At 48.1% G+C, this 22,098-nt stretch overlaps 4 protein-coding genes across 4 annotated transcripts; 1 reads left to right on the forward strand and 3 right to left on the reverse strand.

Annotated features, from left to right (window-relative positions):
* Nucleotides 1–520: 520 nt before the first annotated feature.
* On the forward strand, nt 521–4,777 carry PtA15_4A262 (uncharacterized protein; the record flags this gene model as incomplete). Its single annotated transcript, XM_053168128.1, has 12 exons — nt 521–758; nt 1,026–1,396; nt 1,464–1,725; nt 1,923–2,177; nt 2,283–2,346; nt 2,486–2,495; nt 2,575–2,646; nt 2,709–3,333; nt 3,407–3,454; nt 3,584–3,723; nt 3,810–4,145; nt 4,250–4,777. 12 exons carry the CDS (start codon nt 521–523, stop codon nt 4,775–4,777), a joined length of 2,949 nt encoding a protein of 982 aa, XP_053019368.1.
* Nucleotides 4,778–5,608: 831 nt separating this feature from the next.
* On the reverse strand, nt 5,609–7,320 carry PtA15_4A263 (uncharacterized protein; the record flags this gene model as incomplete). The annotated part of the gene is made up of 6 exons (XM_053168129.1): nt 5,609–5,649; nt 5,802–5,914; nt 5,981–6,370; nt 6,447–6,640; nt 6,735–7,170; nt 7,271–7,320. 6 exons carry the CDS (start codon nt 7,318–7,320, stop codon nt 5,609–5,611), a joined length of 1,224 nt encoding a protein of 407 aa, XP_053019369.1.
* A 579-nt stretch (nt 7,321–7,899) lies between these two features.
* PtA15_4A264 (uncharacterized protein) lies at nt 7,900–9,764 on the reverse strand (the record flags this gene model as incomplete). Its single annotated transcript, XM_053168130.1, has 9 exons — nt 7,900–7,908; nt 7,997–8,102; nt 8,262–8,361; nt 8,516–8,567; nt 8,660–8,738; nt 8,815–8,893; nt 8,984–9,445; nt 9,541–9,604; nt 9,666–9,764. The coding sequence occupies 9 exons, from the start codon at nt 9,762–9,764 to the stop codon at nt 7,900–7,902; spliced, it is 1,050 nt and encodes a 349-aa protein (XP_053019370.1).
* Nucleotides 9,765–20,148: 10,384 nt separating this feature from the next.
* Nucleotides 20,149–20,627, reverse strand: PtA15_4A265 (uncharacterized protein; the record flags this gene model as incomplete). Its single annotated transcript, XM_053168131.1, has 2 exons — nt 20,149–20,162; nt 20,429–20,627. The coding sequence occupies 2 exons, from the start codon at nt 20,625–20,627 to the stop codon at nt 20,149–20,151; spliced, it is 213 nt and encodes a 70-aa protein (XP_053019371.1).
* Between the last annotated feature and the right edge of the window lie 1,471 nt (nt 20,628–22,098).

Raw genomic sequence — 22,098 nt, forward strand, 5'->3', positions numbered from 1 at the left:
AATCACATTACGGTGGCTGCAGAAATGTAAAGCTCCTAAAAGTTTTTCTTTCTCCCTCTCTACCCCCCGCCTCTACTGTACCCTCATCCCCGTCCATCTTCTCGCCATCGGAGACGCCTAATTTCCTCTCTCAATTGCTCTATTGAACAAGGCGACCGAGTGCTACAGCCCCCGCTTAAGGTTTGATACATTTCTTGATCCAACACTGGGGATACATTCAAATACATACATATGTTTTATCGCTCGAGCAGAGCTGATTCGCCAGCGCTCTCGAGAACACTCCACAAGTGGACTGTGGACTTGCATGTGCAGTTAAGCTCGGCAAGACAGCCACACTCTGTCTCTCATCAATCGCGCTATTCCGCTCTGATCCCCATCCCCCTGGCCACACGCATCTCCCCAGCGCTGCCTGGCCAGGCCTTTTCCAAGTTTCATCCTTGATCCCCAGATGCACAGCGCGAAGGAACGCTGACCTCTCCGTCCCTTTGGCTCTCCAGGACTCGGCTTAAACCCATAGCAAATGATGTCATCCCAGCTCCCGCCCAACCAGCTCCCGCCCAACCTAGCTGAAGATGATCTTCATGCGTCCGCTCAAGCTGAACATCAACCCCAGATGGCATCAACTTCCGCCCAGGACTTCATCTTCATCGATCCGAGCAATCGATTTCTCCCCATGCCCACCCGCAAAAAAAAGAGAGTTTTCACTTCTTGCAGACAGTGCCGCAAGAGGCGATGCGCCTGCTCGCGCGAACTTCCTTGTCGGTGTTTTTTTCTTCTCCCTTTTTCACTCCCGGCCTTCTTCTTCTCTCTATATATATGCTCCTCCGTTCCTAAGAGAATACGTAAATTAATCATCAAGTAAAGAAGCTCAATGAGCCATCGTTGCCACATGGGGCAACATTCATCCCAGCTGTCCAGATTCAGATAAACCGTACCCACAAAGCTCACCCATTTCCTCTTCCTTCTTTCTGGAAACCCCTATCTTCAACCTTGTGTGAACATATTCTGCATGGGTCCTCCCGTAGGTTTCGCCTGTGTCTCCAGGGGAGAAGGTGATCAATGCGATTGGACAGGTGCAAGTCCTCAATTCATCAAGTCCAAAGGTCAAGTCCACCGGGACCACTTCTTGAGCAGGCAAGAGAACCCTGCCCGCCTCAGGATCCAGCAAGACATTCAGGCCCTCGACACCCGTGTTGAATATCTCCTCGATCTCGTCAAGCAACACACTCCATCCTCCACCGCCGCAGTCACCAAACCGGAAATAGTGCCGGTGACAAATTATCATGTCGACGATATTGCAACCCAGCTCAGTCGGTTCACCTTAAACCAAGCCATACCCCAGCTACCGATCGAGCGACCCTTGTCAAACCCTAACGCTCAAATCTCGGTCAAAGAGGTATACATTTCTTCTTCTTTTTCCAGAAAAAACTACAAACTTACACCTCTGCTTTGCTTGCACGCAGGTTGAAGAATATGCACAAGAGGAAGAAAGGAAAGCCAAGCCCGCCGTGTTCACGTTCAACATGGGATCTGGTAGTCCGGTGACTCCACCTGGTTTGAACAAACAGAACCTTGTCTCATCATCTACCACCTCGCCGATTTTGCAAGGTCTGCTTGGCATTGGAAAAGGTCCCACCACATTTGAGGGCATCATGGCAGAGCTGCCTAATTGCATCCAGATCAAGGCATGTCTGGAACAGTTTGAATACCACAGAGCTTGGATGCGTACGTGGATATTCAATAACCTCTTTCGCAATGCTGTGATGATACCTGACTATCAACTTTCTATGCTTCTCGTATGGAAAATCCTCTCCCCGGTCAAAAACACCATGATTGGTGGTGAGTGCTTGCAAAAACTTGCGTTTCCTATGGGCTTTACGATAGCTGAAGATTTCTGTGTATAACAGGTTGACTGTTTTTAGACCGGATCCTTCATCGTCCCACTTTCTGGGAACAAGTTTATGACCAAATCAAGCGCAACTTTTCGTACACGGATCAGCGAGCCCAAGCACACTGGCTAGCCATTTTGTTTTCCGTTTGTGGATTGGGCTTATTCAATAACGTCGTCCAATCAGAGTCGGCTTTGAAGAACTACGAACTGCCCACTTCAGTCAAAGGCCAGCGCGCCTTAGCCTTGCGCTGGTTTAGAGCCGCAACAAGCTGTTTGGAAGTTGGCAGTTGAGTCTCTCGGCCGTTACCATTAAGTCACAAGCATCCAATCCCATTCAAGCTACTGACGATTTCCTCTCTTCTGTGGTACCTTATTGCTTCGGCCGATTCAGAATTCGAAGCGGCACCCAGTGTCGATTCAATATCTGCCATGGCAATCTTGGCTCAGCTTCCTCTGTAATTATAGTTTCTAATTCACCATGTCCACAGTCGTTCATCACCTCCACTCCCCTGCATACAGCTCATACGCACATAATGAACAATGTGAACTTATATTGTTTTCTCTCTCCTCAATCACGAATACTTTTCCTATTAGGTATACGTCGGTTAGTGGGCTCCCGTATCTCATCAGATCACCCTTTGGAATCATCAAGTCTGATTAGAATTATCCTTACCTTTGCACAGAACGGAGAGACGCTGGGATTGGCGTTGGACTTCATAGGAAAAGCTATAGATCTATCAATGAAGATAGACTTAGTAAGTTTGGTCAAACTGCTTGATCGAAAAAAAAAACATCCCTGATGCAATAAACCATCTAGCACATCGATCCAGATTTGCATCCGATACATCAACACGCTACTGCCTTGGCGAAGCAAAATCGAAGGAGGTTGATGGTTGCCTTGTTATGCCAGCATTATAAAATGGGCGGATTGCTGTGCCAAGAACACGGACTGCGGCCTCTTTCGCAGTTTTCGGGCCTTGAGCTACCGCTTGACCAATTTGACGAAGACTTCGATTCAGTTGATGGCCATCTGAAGACGCCCCGCGCTCCTCGATCTACTCACACCATCATGACCGGGGTTCGATGTCGATTCCAAGTATCCCGGATCTCACAAGAAATCGGCATCATGTTCGGCAACCCTGCCGAGCCTCCAACACATGAAAAAGTCTTGGCCATCCACAAAAAGCTCAAAGACCTGGAATTCGAGTGGCCTGAGACCATACAGACACAGTTCAATCCAGCGACTTGCGCATTCACGCCCCCATTCAAACTGTTACCGACAAGCTCGCCAGGTCGGCAGGTTCTGCTTATCGATAGGTTGGGCTGTTTTGCGGTTTTTGCGGCGGCGATGATCCGGCTTCACAGAGGCTTCTTGATGGAAGTTGACGGCGCCCCTATCGAAGACCTCAAAATGCATCGTGAACAGGTCTACTACTATGGAAGTTAGTACTTTCTTTCAATTGCTTTTTCTTGAGATCAATCACACCAACTATTTCCTCTCTTCCGTCGCCACAGGAGCTATGCTGGCTATCCATCGGGCGGAATTATTCCCACTTGATAATGGTAAGTTGTCTGATCCAAAATGTGATCTTGACCGTCGCATTTTATATGGTCAAGCCCCGCAGCAGATGGGGTTTTGCAGCTCACCGACCTTTTCACCTTTGCCGAATGTCTGGATATTGCAATGCTCAGTACCTATACAGTTCTTTGTCTTGTCTGCGACAATATCCTTGGCCGTTTACTGTTTAACCAACAACTCGAGCGATGAAGACGAGAAATGCCACATTGTGGCAGACGAGCTCAAGAAAGTAAAAAATGTACTCAAGAAATGTGTCAGTAGCACATTCGTCATGCGCAAACAAGAAATCGGGATTCCTGGGCTGACTATAATCATCTGGGACGAATAACTTGCGAATAGACTGCTATGAGCTCAATCTTGAGAAGAACTTATGCTGTCCTGGATTTTGCGTTGAGCAAGTGGGCAAGGATCAAGAGCTGTACTACGCCTGTTGATGGTCGACCCCCTAAGCGGGGCAGGTCGGAACCCGACACCGTGTCGAATGCTCCAGAGATGACGAATTTCCCTCCAAATCAAACTGACAATCGACCGGCGGCAAATCCCGAAGAAAATCTGTTTGAAGGATCAACAACCGGTGAATATACTGGCGAAGATTCGCGATTCATGGAGAACTTATTGCGGAGCTTACTACAAAATTCCACATGGCCAGACCAATTTGAGCTCAACCATGATCTTGTAAGCCTACACAATGCCAATCCTCTACCCGGATAATTTTTTTTGGTTTCTGTCATCCCGAAACGCACAGAGGCTAACTCTTTTTATCACTCAACTTTTAACAGCCCCAAAATCTTGGGCCTGCTGCTAGCCTCACCAGCTCGCCATGTTTTCAAGGAGTTCCACAGACCTTTGATTTCGGAAATCTTTTTGATCTTCATTCTGCCGAGTCAGCCGCTGCCACTACCAGCACCCCACAACATACCACCAGTGGAAACAACTCGGATGGATCCTCAGCCACCTATTTATCTACCCCATCATCTGCCACCAACCAGTTACTTTCGTCTATGTTCAACAATCAAGAGCTCAATTCTTCACCCACATCCTTGAACCCACCGACAACTTCGTTCCCGTTTGGTGTCGGCTTCGACAATCCCCAAAATCCTGCCTCGCCATTCGCAGAATTGCCTTATCCGGTCACCCATCAACCCGTTATCAACAGCCGGAATGTTAGTGGCGGTGTGCCTGGCGCCGTTGATTCTTCTCTTGACGGTAGCTTTATAAACGGTCAATTAGCGGCTCGTAATCTTAGTACTGCCGGCTATCCTCTTTCTAGTCAATTTGATTTGCCGGTCACCAATAGCATTACTTGATATAATCTTGAAGGAATACCTGGATCTTCTCTTTCTTCCCTCTATAACTAGTTTACCTTGTCCAACAATATATCAAAAGCCCAAATATAAAAACAGATCAGTGTAGGAGTCCTGTTGTCAACTTGTACTGTCGTGTTTCACATATCTATTATCAATTCATAATCTATACATTTCAAAAATTTGGTTATACACAAATCCGTAACCATTATTAGCTATATCATCGTAGCCATATAACTTGAGTTGTTGTAATTTTTTTCTTGTGTGGGGATGGGCGGTGAGATTTGTACCTCAGGAGATTGTGCAAATGAAATGAAACCGCGGTAAATGTTTCCTATTCTACAGTGAATCAATTCCTATGGAAATGTGCCAAAAATTCTTGGATGTACGGTGCTGATCCGAGCCATCTCCGCCCTTTTGACTTCTGCCGGGCTAAGTCAAAGATTAGCTTTGCGACGATGTACAATCAATACGCATTCTGAATGCCAAATTCCAACACCTAATTCAACTCATTTCATTGCAACAGGGCCATGACTTTATGATACCAATGGAATTATGATTGAATCGATTTACAATGTACACAACAGTGAGGGGGAATTTGCCATTGGCGGCGACTACCTAAGAGACGAGGGGGGATGTGAGGAGTGATGTTACATGAATGATGAACAAGGCATCATGGGTTGGGTGGTTGATTGGGGCGTTGTACAGACATGACCCTAGTTACCGGAGTAACAAAAAAGAAAAGTATCTGGGCTTTCTTGACCCTTTTTCCGTGCATCCGTGTATAAATCTTCACAAGAGCTGAGTCACGGCTCGTTTGCTGTTGTGATCCTCTCATTTTCGGTTGTTAGATTGCATGGCGAGGATTTGAACCACTGTGTATGTTTTTGCCCCATGTGGGATATAACAATGGGAATTGAAGAATGCACCTCTCCCGTCAGTTTTGAATGCTCCTTGCTCGCAATCATCATCGACCGAAATATTCAACGAGGCAGAAAGAAAGAAGGAAAATGGGAATATCACTGACGTCGGATAAAAATGTTGATCGAGTCCATAATCAAGCCGACAGATTCGTTGACCGGATCTGGTTTCATTCGACCTTGTTGAACCAGAAGCCCATGGTTCAGAATTTTTTGTGTGCTTAAATAAAAAATTGAATTAATGTGTGTAAAAGCCATGAGCACAGGAGAAGTAGATGGTTCTCACTCGTATAAGACGAAGCCAGAGAACACGGCCAGTCCTCCATAGAGAGAAATGGATTCGGTAACCATGAGAGTTCTAGCCGCGGTGACTGGTAGAACGAGCGGCGCCAGGGAGCTGAGGGCAACGACGGACACACCAGCGAGAAGGGGGCCGCCAAGGTAGAGGAAGCGGTCGTTTTTGGCGGTCGCGCCGACGTACGAAAGCGAGCCGACGACGCCGACGGTGTATAGTGCCGCTCGAGAGAGGATCGCGGGGGCATAGAAATAGAGGGGCGAGAGGGTGGCGGCTTGGAAGGATGTGAAGGCCAGCCAGAAGCCGTACTTCTGGACGGTGTTGTCCGGAGAGGTGTACAGGGTGCCCATCATTGAGCCTATCGAGCCTACCAAACCCAGACTTCAGAGGGATCGCATGCCACGTCAATCAGCTGCTCTGCTCGAAGTGTTCAGATGTGAGGGGCTTGGTCACTTACCCAGCTACCGCTAATGGGTTCATCGCCATCATCCGCATCGTCAGCCCATTTTTGAACATGTATCGGGCGAGCACTGAGGTGATCGCTAGGCCAATCCCAGTATGCTGGAAGCTGGAATTCAGCAGCTCTTTCTGCGCTTGGCTGAGGGGTTCGATCCTCTGATCTCGGTTGAGAAATCCATCTAGCAAAACAAGCTGGATAGCGATAGAAAAGCCAGATAGTCAGTTCAGTTTTCTTTACGCCCATATATCCAATGGGTTTGTTGGTTGGGGTGAAGAGGGCGCTTACCGATCCGACCAGCCCAGCGGAAGCGATAAAGATCTGTTTGTAGTTACTCTGGCTTTTAGCTTGCTCGAAGACAGAGAGTCGATTGACTTGGCTTGCCGACTGGTTCGAGCACGAGAACCAGCGCTGGGCCGTGGTTCGATTGAAGCCGTTGGGATGTCTTGATGGAGCAGAAAATATGGACCTCGAAGTCAGTTGGCTGAAGGTGTGGGTTGGTTTGAGCGGGTGGTGGATGAGTCTGGTGGGTGAAGTGATCAGGCGGGGCTTGAGGAACGACATCGTGTGGTGAGTGAAGAATCGAGATGGTTTTCTTGGTGGTTTCTGGTCAGGTGCTTCATGTCCGGGTGCGATGGGCAAGTTTTTATACACATGCACCCGTTGGTTTTTGTTCCCGAATGTTCGTTTTTGTTCTTTTTTTTCTGCCCGTTTGGTGTTTCGGCTACGTCATCCACTCAAGTTCCTCAGCGGCAGCCCCCGACAAACCTCCTTCTTCCGCTGCCCTCTCCCTCTCAGAAAAGGGACAGCTTTGTCTTACATACCAGGTGGAAGACACCTGCATCCCAAGTCCAAGCACCAAGTTGACACCCATGTTGAAGCCTCGCAGCTTGTATGTAATTACAATAGCCATTATGTTACAAGGTTTTCTTGCACCAAGTCCAAAGTACATGAGAGCAAAGGGCACACATAAACCGGGTCTCTTTGCCAGCAGTGCCGGCCTCATTGGGTAAGGGTGCAATGGCTGGTCGAGTAGACACCTTTGCAAAATGCCTTCCCTATAAATATGCCAGCGACACATGTCATGAGTTCAGTTTTAGAAAATAGGACAGTTTGCCTTCGGGGTATTGATCCTTGCGCATGCACCGCAAATAAATCAAGTGCAGTCAGGCAATATGGGGCCAGTTTTTCATTGACTTTCAGCCGAACGTTATTCAGATTCACTTGCTCTTACAAAAAGACCTTTCAGAGTTATAGGAAGAATGTTTGGAGAGCTACATTGAACATACACGGAGCAGGCTTATTTAGCTGTTCTTTATTCTTCGAAGTGTACAAATTTACCAATGCTTCGGCGTGCGCATTTAAAATCGAATCAAACAGAGCGTTCAAGCCGAATCAAAAAATGCCTACGCAGTTTTTTTTTTTTTTCTTATCACACTTAGGCGTGAACTAATTAGGGGGCCTGTTTGGCGAAAGCAAGGATGGTGTTTAGCGTGGCATAAAGCAAGAGATGTATCCCAGACGAATACCAAAGAGGAAGAGAGACTGACCTCTAAGACCATCTGCAAAAATTGTTCGTATGACATTTGCACCCAGCCGTCTCGGTCGGTATCGGCACGCTGAAACGCTTCCGTCAGCGATTTCACGACAACACAACTGGCAGAAAGCATAGCAATGTGTATCATCTCAGCTTAGCGACAGGGCGCCTGTGAAGATCGGTGAGTGAGGTGACGGATATGTAGAGTGACAATAAAATGTATTTACCACCGGACAAAGCGATCTGTTGATTTCAGGGTGCAAAATCAGTCTACTGACTACACAAGAGCGCTGGTGAGGAGAAACTTACCGAAGGTTATTCCACCCTCACGGTTGCGCTGAGTAGCTATCGAGCCTGTACCTTTAGCGGGAGCAATCACTGAGGAGAGAGTTGAAGTTGACCCAACCAGTCAGACATTACTCGAACGATTTTAAGAAACAAGAAACGCCACGAACATATGGTTGCACGACGAGAATGTGCATCTTTTAATAGAAGATTACGATGCTGCCCAATGGGTGGTGAAAAAACTCACCGTATTTTCTCTGGAGCATTTGGAGAAGATGAGGCGGAAGCCTAAAGCCAAACTGTTTAGGAAAAAGCAAGTTTGCGAACGGAATAACTCAATTAATCAGGAGAAAATACATTCAAAAAAAGAAAAAAACCAAAATGAGCATACCTGATCGAGCGCGTTGCGGAGTTCATCTCCGGCGATCGTCCCAGAGCGATCGGCATCGAAGTGTCTGAATACACCTTGCCTAAATATATATTCATTGTCGCAAATAGAGTCAGAAATTAAATCACAACTTGAACTGCAAAGACTGGAGCGCTTACCAATCTTTTATGTACTTCCATAATCCAGCAAACTCGTCAAACCCGATGGTTCCGCTTCTATCAGTATCGAAAATGTTCACTGGAAGCGTCGTCGAAGTCCGTCTTTCAGCTCTCGGTTGTCCATTCAAGGGCCTCAGACATGTGGTTTTGGAGGATCAGTCTGACTTACTCAACATTTTAACGGTATCTAAATCGAAGGCGGTCCAATCGCCATTTACGAGGGCCTGTTGCAACTCGAGTGCGGTGATATTCCCGCTGTTATCGCTATCGACGGCCGCAAACCATTGACGTAACTGGGGATCAATCCGAACGGTGGGAGGCCTGGGTCTGAACGAGCCTCCCGACGGCTGTGGATTGCCGGGAGGCGGTCCGCCAGGAGGAGGCGCCTGGGAATGATGACCGCCTGAATATTGATTGGGAGGTTGGCCGGTCGGAGCTCCATAGCCCTGACTTGGTGGTTGGCCACTTGGAGGTCCGTAGCCTTGCTGTGGGGGATGGCCGCCGCCTGGGGGACCATATCCTTGGTTTGGTGGTCCGCCGCTTGGAGGCCCGTAGCCCTGGCTTGGAGGTTGGCCACTTGGAGGTCCATAGCCCTGGTTTTGAGGCGGATAGCCGGCTCCTTGCCCGTAAGCTGGTTTTTGATAACCATCAGATCATTCAGTTCATGATTCGAAGATTGCCTTCAGATCGACGTCCCAACCAAAAAGATTGGTAATCAGAACACACCTTGATTACCACCGTACGACATCTCTGGCCAAGATTCAGAGCAAGCTAAAAGTTCGAAGAGACGCTACAAGTTTGTCGGTTTCACTAGATTGCTGGGTTCGGCCGGAAGTTATTGTCGACAAGACATGCTTCCATGTGGATTGGTTTTGACCAGGGCCAGGGGCTCCACATTCCCGATCGGCGAATGGCAACGCGCTGCGGGCAAGCAGGCCCCCATGGGCCATGTCATAAAATTTATGGTATTCAAAATTGCATAAGATTTTTTTACATACAGTGCGGGACACCACTTTTGTGCTAGCCCCCTGGGGGTGTCCCAAATGTTGGGCTTGAGAAATTCACAAAAATCCCCCGATACCCCGGGGGTTGTGGGGAGGGTTAGGGGGGTGACCAGTGTAAAAATCACGAGTCCAAGTGCAAGATTTCTTTCCCCACCCTCCAAGATGGCGCCTACATATGACAACAGAACAAAGAGCTCAGATCAAAAGACAAAGAAAAGAGTCCTTACTTCAAAGAAAATCCTCCTCAAGCCAACCAAAAAAGCCGCTGAAACCCTTCTTGCAGCCTTGAAAACCGCCTGTTGTCCTTATTGCTGACAAAGACAACCCTATTTTAATTGAAAGCAAGAATGATCAGGATAATTGTGGTCTATTCAAAACTCCTCTCTTAGAAAAATATCAACAAGAAGAAATTGCTATGGCTGAAGAGATTCAACAGATGCTTAATTGGTGTCGCAATGGCAAAACCTCCAACGAAAATGATGAAGTTGACAAAGCTACCAGGAAGATCTTGTGGCCAATCTTGTAATCAAAGGATAAAGAAGAGCAAGCACAGAAGAAAAGGCAAATTCTCAAAAGTGGAAATTCAAAGTACAAGATGCCAGTTCCTAGCTCCAACCCGAACTCAAAGAAACTTGTTCTTTTCCTATGAATACAAGGCCTTGGTTTTGTACCGCAATGCTCCAAAACCCACTATAAGTGCATAATATACACTTAATACATAGTCTATATGCATAATGCACCTCCATAGTGCCATACTATGGCCTGTAAGTCTATGTGTCCCAAATCCAAACCACCCAAAAAGTGAAACTTTTTTCTGAGCAGTGCCACAGAGCTGGCAAGATATTTATAGAATCCCCTAGCTCTGTAGAGCTCAAAAATGTCACTTTGGTGTATTTTACATGATATATGTAAACCCTGATAGGTCTCAAAAAATAAAAACATTTTTGCGGGCGCGGGCTAGCACAAAAGTGACGTCCCACACTGTAAAATCATAAACTGCAATCTTGGCTGGGAGATGTCACTTTAAGTTTTATGCACGCTGGCATCTCCCAGCCAAACCCTCTGGCCGCGCTTGCCAGGGTCCTGCCAAAATGGGCTTTATGATTTTATGTAAACAGTGGCATATGCAATTTTGAATACCATAATTCCACACAGACTATGTAGGTATGGGAATCGGGCCGGCGCCCACTGGGGATATTGGCATTGACATACAGGGGGGTTCACCATTGCATTTCACCAGCAACTTTTTATCACCTCACCAGTAGAGATGCGCACGCTGCGCAATTAAATTTTTAGCCTCACACCAGGAGGATTTTATGCTGGCTGAGCAAAGGAAACATACTAGTGCCCATCACACCATGAACCTGGGCGGGTCAAGACCGGCCATCAATCTCACACACCTCAACCTATGAAAGGCCAATCATTGAGTCAACCAACACCCATACATGGACCCCACTTGATGACCAACCTGGTCATCGGGTGGATAAATACTCCACTCGATGACTTTGGGTCATTGAGTGGATCACCACTAGCCGATCCACTTGATGGCCGGACTGGGTCATTGGTGTGTATCCACTTGATGGCTGGACTGGGTCACCAAGTGGATACACACTCCACTCAATGACCGAGCCGGTCATCAAGTGCACACACCCCACACTCCACTCAATGACCCAGTCCGGCCATCAACACCAGGAAAAAAAAATAGTCACTTGATGGCAAGTGACATGATGCAGCTTTGGTTTCTGCTCCAGAGCTACTCCAGCGCTGCTCCAAGTCTGCTCCACCAGCACTTGTAGAGCTTGCAGGACTGCACCAGAGCACTCAATGTGGCACAGTCAGCTGATCCTAATTTTTTCCCAGGAACAGCTGATGCTCATCATAAGCTGAGCAGTAGGCATTGACTGAGCCTGGGCCAAAGCTGAGCATTGGCTGAGCCTGGGCCACAGCTGAGAATTGGATATTCCAAGCCTGAAACAAATCCAAGTGTCAGCTGGACCAAGAATATTCCAAATCTGAGCATCAGCTTAGCCAACAATGGTCCAAAGCTGAGCATCATCTTGAAAAAGGCTAGTGCAGAGCTTAGGATCAGCTGGGACAATACTGTTCCAAAGATTAACACCAGCTGGGCCAAAAATTTTCAAAAGCTGAGCATTGGCTGAGCCAATGCGGTACAAGCTGAGCATTGGCTGAGCCAAGGCTGTTCCAAAGCTGAGTATCAGAGTTTTTGAGACTATTCAAAAGATTAATATCACCTGAGCCAAGGGTGTTCCACAGCTGAGCATCAGCTGATCCAAGGCTGGTCCACAGCTGAGCATCAGCTGGGCCAAGGCTGGTCCACAGCTGAGCATCAGCTGAGCCAAGGCTGGTCCACAGCTGAGCATCAGCTGAGCCAAGGCTGGTCCACAGCTGAGCATCAGCTGAGCCAAGGCTGGTCCACAGCTGAGCATTGTCTTAGCCAAGGTTGTTCCACAGCTGAGCATCAGCTGAGCCAAGGCTGGTCCACAGATGAGCATAAGCTGTTACAGGAGTGGTCAGACTCAGAATCTGAGCATTGGCTGGGCCAAGATTTATCCAAAGCTGAAAATCAGCTGAGCCAATACTGGTCCAAAGTGTCAGAATATCTGTCTCTCTGTCCGCTCACATTCCCCTACCATCCCCAGTCCCCAGTAAATTTTCCAGTGCCCAGTCCCCAGTAAAGTATTCTGTCTTCAGTCCCCAGTAAATTATTCAGTCCCCAGTACCCAGTCCCCAGTAAATTATCCAGTCCCCAGTCCCCAGTCCCCAGTAAAGTATTCTTTCCCAGTCTCCAGTAAAGTTCCCTGTTCCTGTCCTGTCCTCTGTCCAGTTCCAGTTCCTGTCCCTGTCCCCTATCCCAGTTCCTGTCCTGTCCCTGTCACTGACTTGTTATTACAGATGTTAGTTTATTTTGTCTTGTATGTTACATGCTGTTAGGCCCCCTCTGGATCTTGTGCAGGGGGCTCTCTAGTTGTGTATACATGTCCGCTCCTCAAGTATGAAATAAAATCATCGAGTCAGAGCCCAACAACAAGAGACCCACTTTTGCCCAACCTGAGTCAAGCTCCTCTTTCAAAAACCCCCACTACTCGCCTCCCATATTCTCAGTCAACAAGCGTAACCTCAACACAAAGCTGAGCATTGGCTGGGCCAATGATAGTCCTAATCTGAGTCTAAGCTGAGCCATGACTGGAATAAAGATGAAAATAAGCTGGGCCAGGACTGGTTCTGATCTGGGCAACAAAGCTGAGCATGAGCTGGGCACCAAAGCTGAGCATAATCTGGGAGCTAAAGCTGAGTATCAGCTGACCAGAAATGGGGATCAGTGGTGCCCAGCAAAAACTGAGGATCTCCTGTGGAAATTCTTGAACTGGTTAGATGGTGGGTAGATGGTGGGTAGATGATGGGTAGATGGTGGGTAGATGATGGGTAGATGGTGGGTAGATGGTGGGTAGCCCGCTGGAGCTGGCATGATGTCACTTGTCATCAAGTGACTATTTTTTTTCCTGGTGGCAAGTGGATACACACCCCACCCAATGACCAAGCCGCGGTCATCGAGTGGATAACTACTCCACTCAATGAACCAGTCCGGTCATCGAGTGGATACACACCCCACTTGATGACCAGCCGGTCATCAAGTGGATAACTACTCCACTTGATAACCCGGTCCGGCTATTGAGTGGATGCACACTCCAATCAATGGCCAGACCAGGACATCGAGTCGAGTAGTTATCCATTTGATAGCCGATGTGGTGATTTATATAGGTGAGCGTGGTAGAAATGTCCACTCGGGGATAGCGCGGGCGGGAATTCACAGAGCGGCTCAGGCAGAGTGCTTTCCGGTGACATAAGCACTGAGGATGATGTCAGAAAAGCATGCTAGGAAAGCTTACGGAAAGTCACACGCAGACTGGAATGCACGGATTGGGGATCACTGATTTTGGATCGGGTATTCGGATTGGAGCGGAAAAAGACAGGGCTGGACTGCGGTGGACTACACATGTGGACTGGTAGCAGCAGCGCGTCAGCAGGTGAGCCACAACAGCCAAAGCGGGTGGAACCGGGGTGGAGGCGGTGGTGAGAGACCGAATGGCGGGGGCTAGACAGAGGAAGGTGGGAGGTCAAGTGTCAGAGATGAGCGGAGTCTGGGAGAGTGACATGCGGAAGAGCAGGTGGAGCTGGAGGACTAGTGCGGGAGCATGTCAGATGTGCAGGATCGGGTGGGAACGGCGATGTGTGTGGAGGGAAGGACAGGAAAAGGGTTCATGGATTTCTCTTCTCTTTCCTTATCCTATTATCCTATCATCTTATCACCAGGGGAGAATTTGACGCACTCTCCAGAGAGTGCCAGAGTCTAATTTTATGTTGTTCTGGGTCTGATGTGAGTCTGATGTGGATTAGGAAATGATTGATAAATTCTTCAGAAGTCAATGGGAAGTGTGTTGGAAGTGATGCCAAATTATCACAGGACCTTATTCAATGTTGTATAGAACCACTTAATTTTCTAAGTATAACTTAATTACAATCTGTCATGAAATCATAGTTAATCAATGCCCAACTATTACTCATTTATGGTGAATTTCTGCTGATCAATTTCTCTATGTCAAAGGGGTTCCAAACAACGTAAATTTTACCTGCGGGGGCTTTAATGGCTTTCTGACCAGTTTTTACTTGTAATGGAGCTGTGAAAGGCGCCTCCAGTGATCTGTCACCCTAATGTACGCGCGTACACGAAAGTGAAATTGGCAAAGTGGAAAAAAACCCACATGCATGTGCATGGAGACATTGGAAAACAAACAAACACAAAAACAACTCACAAGCTTATATATGTTAAGAAGGCAGGATGTCTATCTGAAATCTGTGACCACACACCTCCAAGCTTGACTTGACTCATATTTTCACCCTACTTTCATCATTTTTTGGCTGAATTCCAGATGATACCGGCCTTCTTTAGCAAAATATGCCAATTCAGATGGGCCTTTCACATCATTCTAACAGGGATGTACATGTTGTTGATCTGCGGGAGGCCCAACCTGCAATTTGTAACAAACTTGCACACGCGCACATTACAGTTAGATTAGAAAAGTGAGAGAAATTACCACCTTCATGCGCATATAAATAATATGAATTGAAAACCAATCATTCATCTTAATTACCAAACACTTCAAATGGAATTATGCTTTGATTGTGGCCATTGTGTCTTAGTGGTTTCAACCGTATTCCAGTTTTTCTCCAGTTGACTTCTTCATGACTTCTGGATGGTTTATGCCTGAATACAGGATCAGTTTCAAATCATTTGTGGATTAGTTCCAGAATTTTTCATTAATTCTTGCACTAATTTCATCAAAGGCATCCAGCACAGTTGTAGAAAAAGGGTACAGTATGGCACTCTCTGGAGAGTGCGTCAAAATCTCCCCTGGTGTATGGATTACTCATTATTGTACTTACACTTACGGAAGTACAAGAGTATTAGGAGATACATTCGTGAACTTGTCTTTACTTTCAGAGTGACTTGCGGGTTCTGTGCTTGGGAAGTGCGGAGCTTTATTCATTTGTGGATTATTACACTATAGATCAGGCTCAGAGAGGAGCGCTGAAGGCTAGCGGATAGTAGCAGTGCGGAGCCTAGTCACGAACAATCACCCAGCAAGGACACTAATATTCTTGAAGGAGGCGGTCAGCGGACATTTTCCACCGACTAACCAGCTTTTATTCTCACACCAATCCGTTCATCAGGTGGATATTCACTCCACTCAATGTCCCGTTTGGTTCATGGAGTGGAGCGGGTAGCCCACTCAATGACCAACCTGGTCATTGGTGGAGTAGTTATCCACTCAATGACCAACTTGGTCATTGGTGGATTAGTTATCCACTCAATGACTGGGTTGGTCATCAAGTGGAGTGTGTATCCACTTGATGACCCGGTCCGGCCATTGAGTGGAGTGTATGTGTCCACTCAATAACCTGGTCCAGCCATCGAGTCGGTATGGATGACCCAATTGGGTCATCAAGTGGAGTGTGTACCCACTTGATGACCCGGTCCGGTTATCAAGTCAAGTATGTAGTTATCCACTTGATGACCGGCTAGGTCATTGAGTGGAGTGTGTGCAGTCAATGACCAACCCGGGTAATCGAGTGGAGTGTGTATCCACTTGATGACCAGGTTAGTCATTGAGTGGGGTGTGTGCGTGTGTCCAATCGCTGGTTTTGGGGAAGAGTTGAGTGTGTACCCAACCTGATGACCCGTGTTGACCAGCCATTGGATGGAGTTATGCATTCCAGGTGATGACTGGTATTGACTGGTCATTGGAAGGGGTGCCCTAAAACTTTGCTGGTCCCGGTTGGATTACCAGCAAAGTTTTACCATTTCTGGTGGGAATTTTATGGCCCAAATGTGCACCAGCAAGGAAGATTTTATGGGGTCACCAGGAGCCAAAAATCCAATCGTGAACCCCCCTATTAATCCTCAAACAGAGTCACAGAAATCCAAACTAATTTTGGTTATTTGGCTGAGGGTTCAGAGGCCCGCAAGCTACAGGGTTTGGGGCGGACGGAAATTTGAGAAAAATTGGCCCGGCCCAACCTACACTGACACAGAGCACTGGGCACACCTATCTACTACCCCAAATATGGTGTTCAAAATTTATGGTGTTCAAAGTTGGTTTGCATAGTTTTATCTAAGTATATTAAATCCACACTTTTGTGGAAATTGGGTTCATGGGTTCACCCTCCCCCTTTCCCAAAAAGGCCCCAAAAGGCAGCCAGTTTGGCTGTGGCCCATTTGATGCAAAATCCCCCAATCCCATCTTTCGAGGCAGAAGTATGTTTGACTTTGCTGCCGTGGAAATTAAAATTAAATTCCCCAAACATAAATGCCTTGGACTGCTCCCCCAAATCATGAACCATGATTGAAAAGGGACCGGATTCTCCCCCCTCCACCTGTTGCAATTGCAAGGGGGGAAGGGGGCAAATGGTGTTTAAAAATGAGCTCAGCGTGCGCAGGGGAGCTCAGGATCAACTTTAGTTATTTGAAGTTAAAACATTCCAAAAATTTGTCATTTTCCAACCTGTTGCAAGTGCAGCAGGGGGATTTAAAGTCATTTTTCCTTGGGCCTAATGCAAGTGCAGAAGGCGGAGGCGCCCCCCTCAGCCTTTGCAAGTGCAACAGGGGAGGGTGCAGTCTTTATACCCCCTCAGGCCCCCGCAAGTGCGGGGACGGAGCGGGTGTCTGACAGATTGAGCTCTGCCTCCGCAATTGCGGGAGGCGAACTGGATCCGTGGCGCTTGGGACTCGTCAACAATGCCCTATTTATGCACAACACCACAACTCGACTTACGTCAAGACTTCGACTGGTTTTAGGCGCCAATTATAAACGATATTTGGCAATTATTTGGGAGATTTTTGAAATTTCCCTGATTGTTTTTTCCACTATTTTTTTGTTACCACATTTTTGTTTTGGGACCCAAATCACCTAGAGGAGGTGATTTGGACCAGAAAATTTTCAGAATTTTCATTTTGGGGCCGAGTACAGCCATACTGCAGATGTATTCAGCGGTACAACTGAGTTGCCATTGAATCTTGAATACACCACCACATGGCAGTGGTTTTGAAAATTCTCTAGGCCCGATATCCCCTTCCAACCAGCAACAATCCCCGCCCATCCCCCATATCCAAGAGTCTGACTCCACAGAAGATTCCAAAGGCAACCGGGTGCGAGGAGGGCATATTTTAGGTCGCAAAGAGAATCCTTACGGGGGAGACAAACCTTGGCGCCTGGATGTAGTTTGAGCCAACAATGATCCCATCCTCAGGCTGGACACAGAAGCAGGTACAAACTACTAACTAATACCTGACTTTTATCACAACTAACCCACCTCTCCTATTCCAGATCCCCTGATTGCACATGGCGGCCCACCTGCTCAGTCTGACGAAGACATCCTCACAGACAACAAGCCAGCTGAGGATGACGCGCGCTCAACCACCGTGGGAGGTGAGCTTCAGTTGATCTCGTTGTTGCCCCCCCCCGGGTCGCATTCCCCATTACTTACTGAAGAGCCCCGTCTCCTGTCAATTGACAGGAGCTCAAGCAACCCAGGGACCGGGTGTGTCCGCATCCACAAAACCACCAGCCGGCCCGCCCATTGCCACGCAAGCCGCAAGCGCTCCCCACCTGGCTCAACCTCAACCAGCCAGACAAAACCCTCCGGCTTGCCATCGCCGTGCATGTGCTGAAGGCCGTGCTCCTAACGTCCCAGGAGGTCGTCCCCACCTCACTGCCGAGTACTACGTCAATGGCATCAGGGTGGACAAGAACGATCTGCGTTGCAGGCCCCGCGCAGGTGTGGTCCCGCCAACGAGGGGACTCATCCTTGATGGGTTCCTCGCCAACTGTAGGATCAACCAGACCAATTGGCACACACGGGTCATATTAAGGGAAAATAGGGTTGTTGATTGGCCCTTTTTCCTACGATCTAATGAGAGATCTCTCCGCGACATGGGGATGTTGCATGGTGCTGCCTGTGCATTATGTCAGGGAGCTGTGGCGTTACGACACCGGGCAGCCCAAAATCCTTACCCCTAGTTGTTCTAGTACAACGGCCCTTGTTATCCTATTCTCATACCAATCAAATGAAGTATGACTAGAGCAATTCATTGCTTTCCTATTAGGTACATAAAGAGTCTCTGATGGCATCACGTTGGGTCCTCATGTAGGGGAATTTATCCCCGGGGGCTGCCACTCCCTCCGCCACATTAACATTAACCACATCCCAAGGGATCCGCCGGCCGTACCTGCGCTCAAGTGCCGTGCGGTCGTCCCAGTTCTGAAGATAAAGTGAACCCCGGCGGTTGAGCAGGTTATGCAGAATCATGCAGGCAAAAGTGTTGTCCCGCACGCGTATTGGCCATGCCGCCTGAGGGGTGAGGAGGATCCGGAACCGGTTCTTCAATTGCCCAAACGCATGCTTGACGACTATCCAAGTCAATGATTGGATGTAGTTAAAATCCTTGTTCTCCTGGGTTGCAACTGACGGGTATGGCACGAGGATGGGGACGTGCTCTGGATACCCGGCGTCCCCAATAAGCATGGCCTCCGCAGGAATCATTGGCGGGCCATATCCTAGGAGACTATGACCCAACCGAGACCGTCTGAATACTTGGGTGTCGTGCATTGATCCCAGCCCTCCGCCACTGACCTAGGTAGGATGACAAATGAACAAATATTAGTGGTTGGTTGAATCACATGCCAAAAAAAACCAGCTCACATTGCGGAAGTTGCTGTCTCCGTCAACGACACACTGGAAGACAATTGAGGCCCAGCTCTTCCGGTTGATGTGCCCTTTCCATTCATTGTGGGGGGGTACAGCCAGCGGTATGTGGGTGCCGTCAATGGCACCCACAACATTGGGGATGCCATGGAGCCGTTTGAAAGAATCTTTGATGGAAGCCCACTGTTTGGGTTTGTCAAAAGTGGGCCAGCTATGAAGGCCCCAGTTAGAGAAAAATCTTGCCGCTGTTGACCGAGTAGCAGCAGAAAAAACTGCACACCTGACTGAGCGATTACTCAGGACCCGGAGCAGCGGTGGGTAGTTACGATACGCTACGATAACCGCCATTATCTGCGTAGCGTAACGCTTGCCGTTACTGCGCTCAGGCGTTAGTGCTACTAGTAACAACTATTTGTAACCCCGGGCCTGATTTTTCTGGTGTGTTACTTGTGTTACTAGTAGCGTAACACATTAACCACTGGTTAACAAGATAAAGAGGGGCAAATGGCCCCCTCTGGATCATATGCCGTCCAATATCTGCCCCTCCGTGCGGGCAGATATCGCAACGGATGTTAAATGCCATACATCCTGGGTATGCAATATTGTATTGCACTTCCGTTACGGTTAACGGTAACGGTAACAAGAGAAAAACCGTTACGATATTGGTACGTTACCAATAACCGTACCGTAACTACCCACCGTTTCCCGGAGCACCATTCTCCTCGTGTTGATTCAGATGCCAGAGGGCATAAATGTGAACTGGGGTGGGGTCAAGGTAAGGTGGGAGCATTTGGTGATGGTCAAGGCTTGTGGTTCTGGCAGGCAGCGGATGGCAACTTGGTGGGTGGAAAGCGCTAGGCACGAGCAGTTTATAATTGTACCATTATTTGAGGCTTTTTTGAAACCATTTTGGGCTGGTATTCTGTAACCAAAAATGGAATTGTGCCGAAATAAAAAAAAATTGGAAAAAATTTCAAAAAATACTCAAATATTGTTTATAATTGGCGCCTTAGGATTATGAAACACAAACCTCTCATCCCAATTCAAATCAATGAAACATCACTAACGGAATTGGCGGAGTGGCGTGAATCAAAGTCAAGACAATAACATACAGGCCGTTGGTCAAAGGTAGAACATAAAATATGTATTGCCCGATTTGGGCTTCCAACCAACTACCCGGGCCCTTGTGGCTACACACCCGGACGACTGGGGCGCCACCCGATCGTGCCTGGTGGCGCCACCTTGACCCCGCAAGAGAGGAACGCCAACTTGGCGTTCCTTGGAAGTATGCAGGCACGGCGTCGGCTCCCCGCGCCACGCGTGCATACAGTTCGCGCCATCGCTGTCGCCCAAATGGCGTCCACTGGTGGTGACGCCAGGCGGACACACTTCGTAAGCACGCCTAAGAGCTGCCTGGATGGTCACCACCAGGCGGCGAGCATGGCGCAGGCCTGCGGCCCGCCTGCCGCCCTTTGGGGGGTAGGCCCTGCGGCCTGTGGGCGGGCCTCGGAGCAGCGTTCGCCTCATTCTGTCGCATGACCAGCAACCAGCAGTCAACCATGCGGCATCCTGAAGGACCTTCGGGGATACGGCAGGATGGCACTCAAGGGGCCACTCGCTGACGACAGGGGGGCACTCCTGGGGGCGAGCCGGAGGCAGCATGTGGGCTCGATGTGTAGGGCGACACGAGGACCCTGGCAACCCCCTATAAATGGGCGGCATGTAAAATCCCCAATTTTTCCGAAATTCATACATTTTCACAGCCCATTCATACACGTTTCATGTGTACCCTCAGAGGATTTTGAAAAATTTCATACATATTTCATGCCTACCATTTTTTTTTCTGCGGGAGGGGGTGCAAGCCTGTTTTTTTGAAGCTATCCATTTTTTCTAGCTTCAAGGGCGCCAGTGCACATGAAAAAACATCAAAATAAGAAAGAAAATGTCTTGAATTACTGTACTAATGTTGAATGAATACAATCAACTGAAAATTCAATCAAGCTTTATTTTTTTTCTTTGCAAGAGCTTTCATATGTAAGAACTCTTTTTCCCAGTGTTCCAAGAATGAAGGTTGAGACATGGCAAGATAAAATAAATTCATCATCCGGAAATGTCATCAACAAATGGCTGGGTGCGCACTTCGCGCTAAATTGGCACCAATGAACAAATTTGACTGTTGACCATCCTGACAGGTCCTGCCAAGGGGGGGTTGAGAGGGAGCACTTGGTGACTCCCGGCTGGTCTCATACATTTTTTGACCATCCTGACAGGTGCTGCCAAGGAGGGGGGGGAGGGTCAAGAGGCAGCGCTTGGTGGCTCCCAGGGTCTCATAAATTTTTCATTACTACCCTCCCTTCTCTGAGGAAAATCTCATACATTTGAGGTGCCTACCCTTAATGGCAAAAAAAGACATTCATACCATTTTCATGTGTACCATTTTGTGATTTTGCCAAATAATTCATACATTTTCATGCCGCCCATTTATAGGGGGTTGCCAGGGTCCTGCAACACGGCTACCGCCTGTGTACCTGCAGCGACACACAGCTGTATCAAGTCTTCATGGAGACGAGGGCAACGCAAGGGTCACCCAAATGGGCCTGCCGGTTCAACCTCTCGCAGGCAAATGGCAGGCATGTGGGGTCTCAGGGGCACATAAAATACTCAAAAAATCTCACGGGACCCAAGGCGGGTCTGGGTAGGGTTTGGGAGGTACGAATTTAGTTTTGGGGATAACATACATATAATATAGGGAATCACAATGGGGGGAGGGGTGGTCTGGTCACCGCGGGGTCAAGTAAATGTGAGTATACTGTATGTTACTTGTTTGACAAATTGGGGAGGGAGGTGGGTGCGTTGGTATTTTGCAGGCTGAGCCTGGAGGGATGCCTAACTTAACTAAGTCCCACTCTCCTACAGGTGGAGTGGTAAAACACTGATCCCATTAGCACTGTTCACGTAAGAAATCTATGACCATGTGAGAGATATACATCAGCATACT

This window comes from Puccinia triticina, chromosome 4A (genome assembly GCF_026914185.1).
Source record: "Puccinia triticina chromosome 4A, complete sequence".
Taxonomy (NCBI): Eukaryota; Fungi; Basidiomycota; class Pucciniomycetes; order Pucciniales; family Pucciniaceae; genus Puccinia; species Puccinia triticina.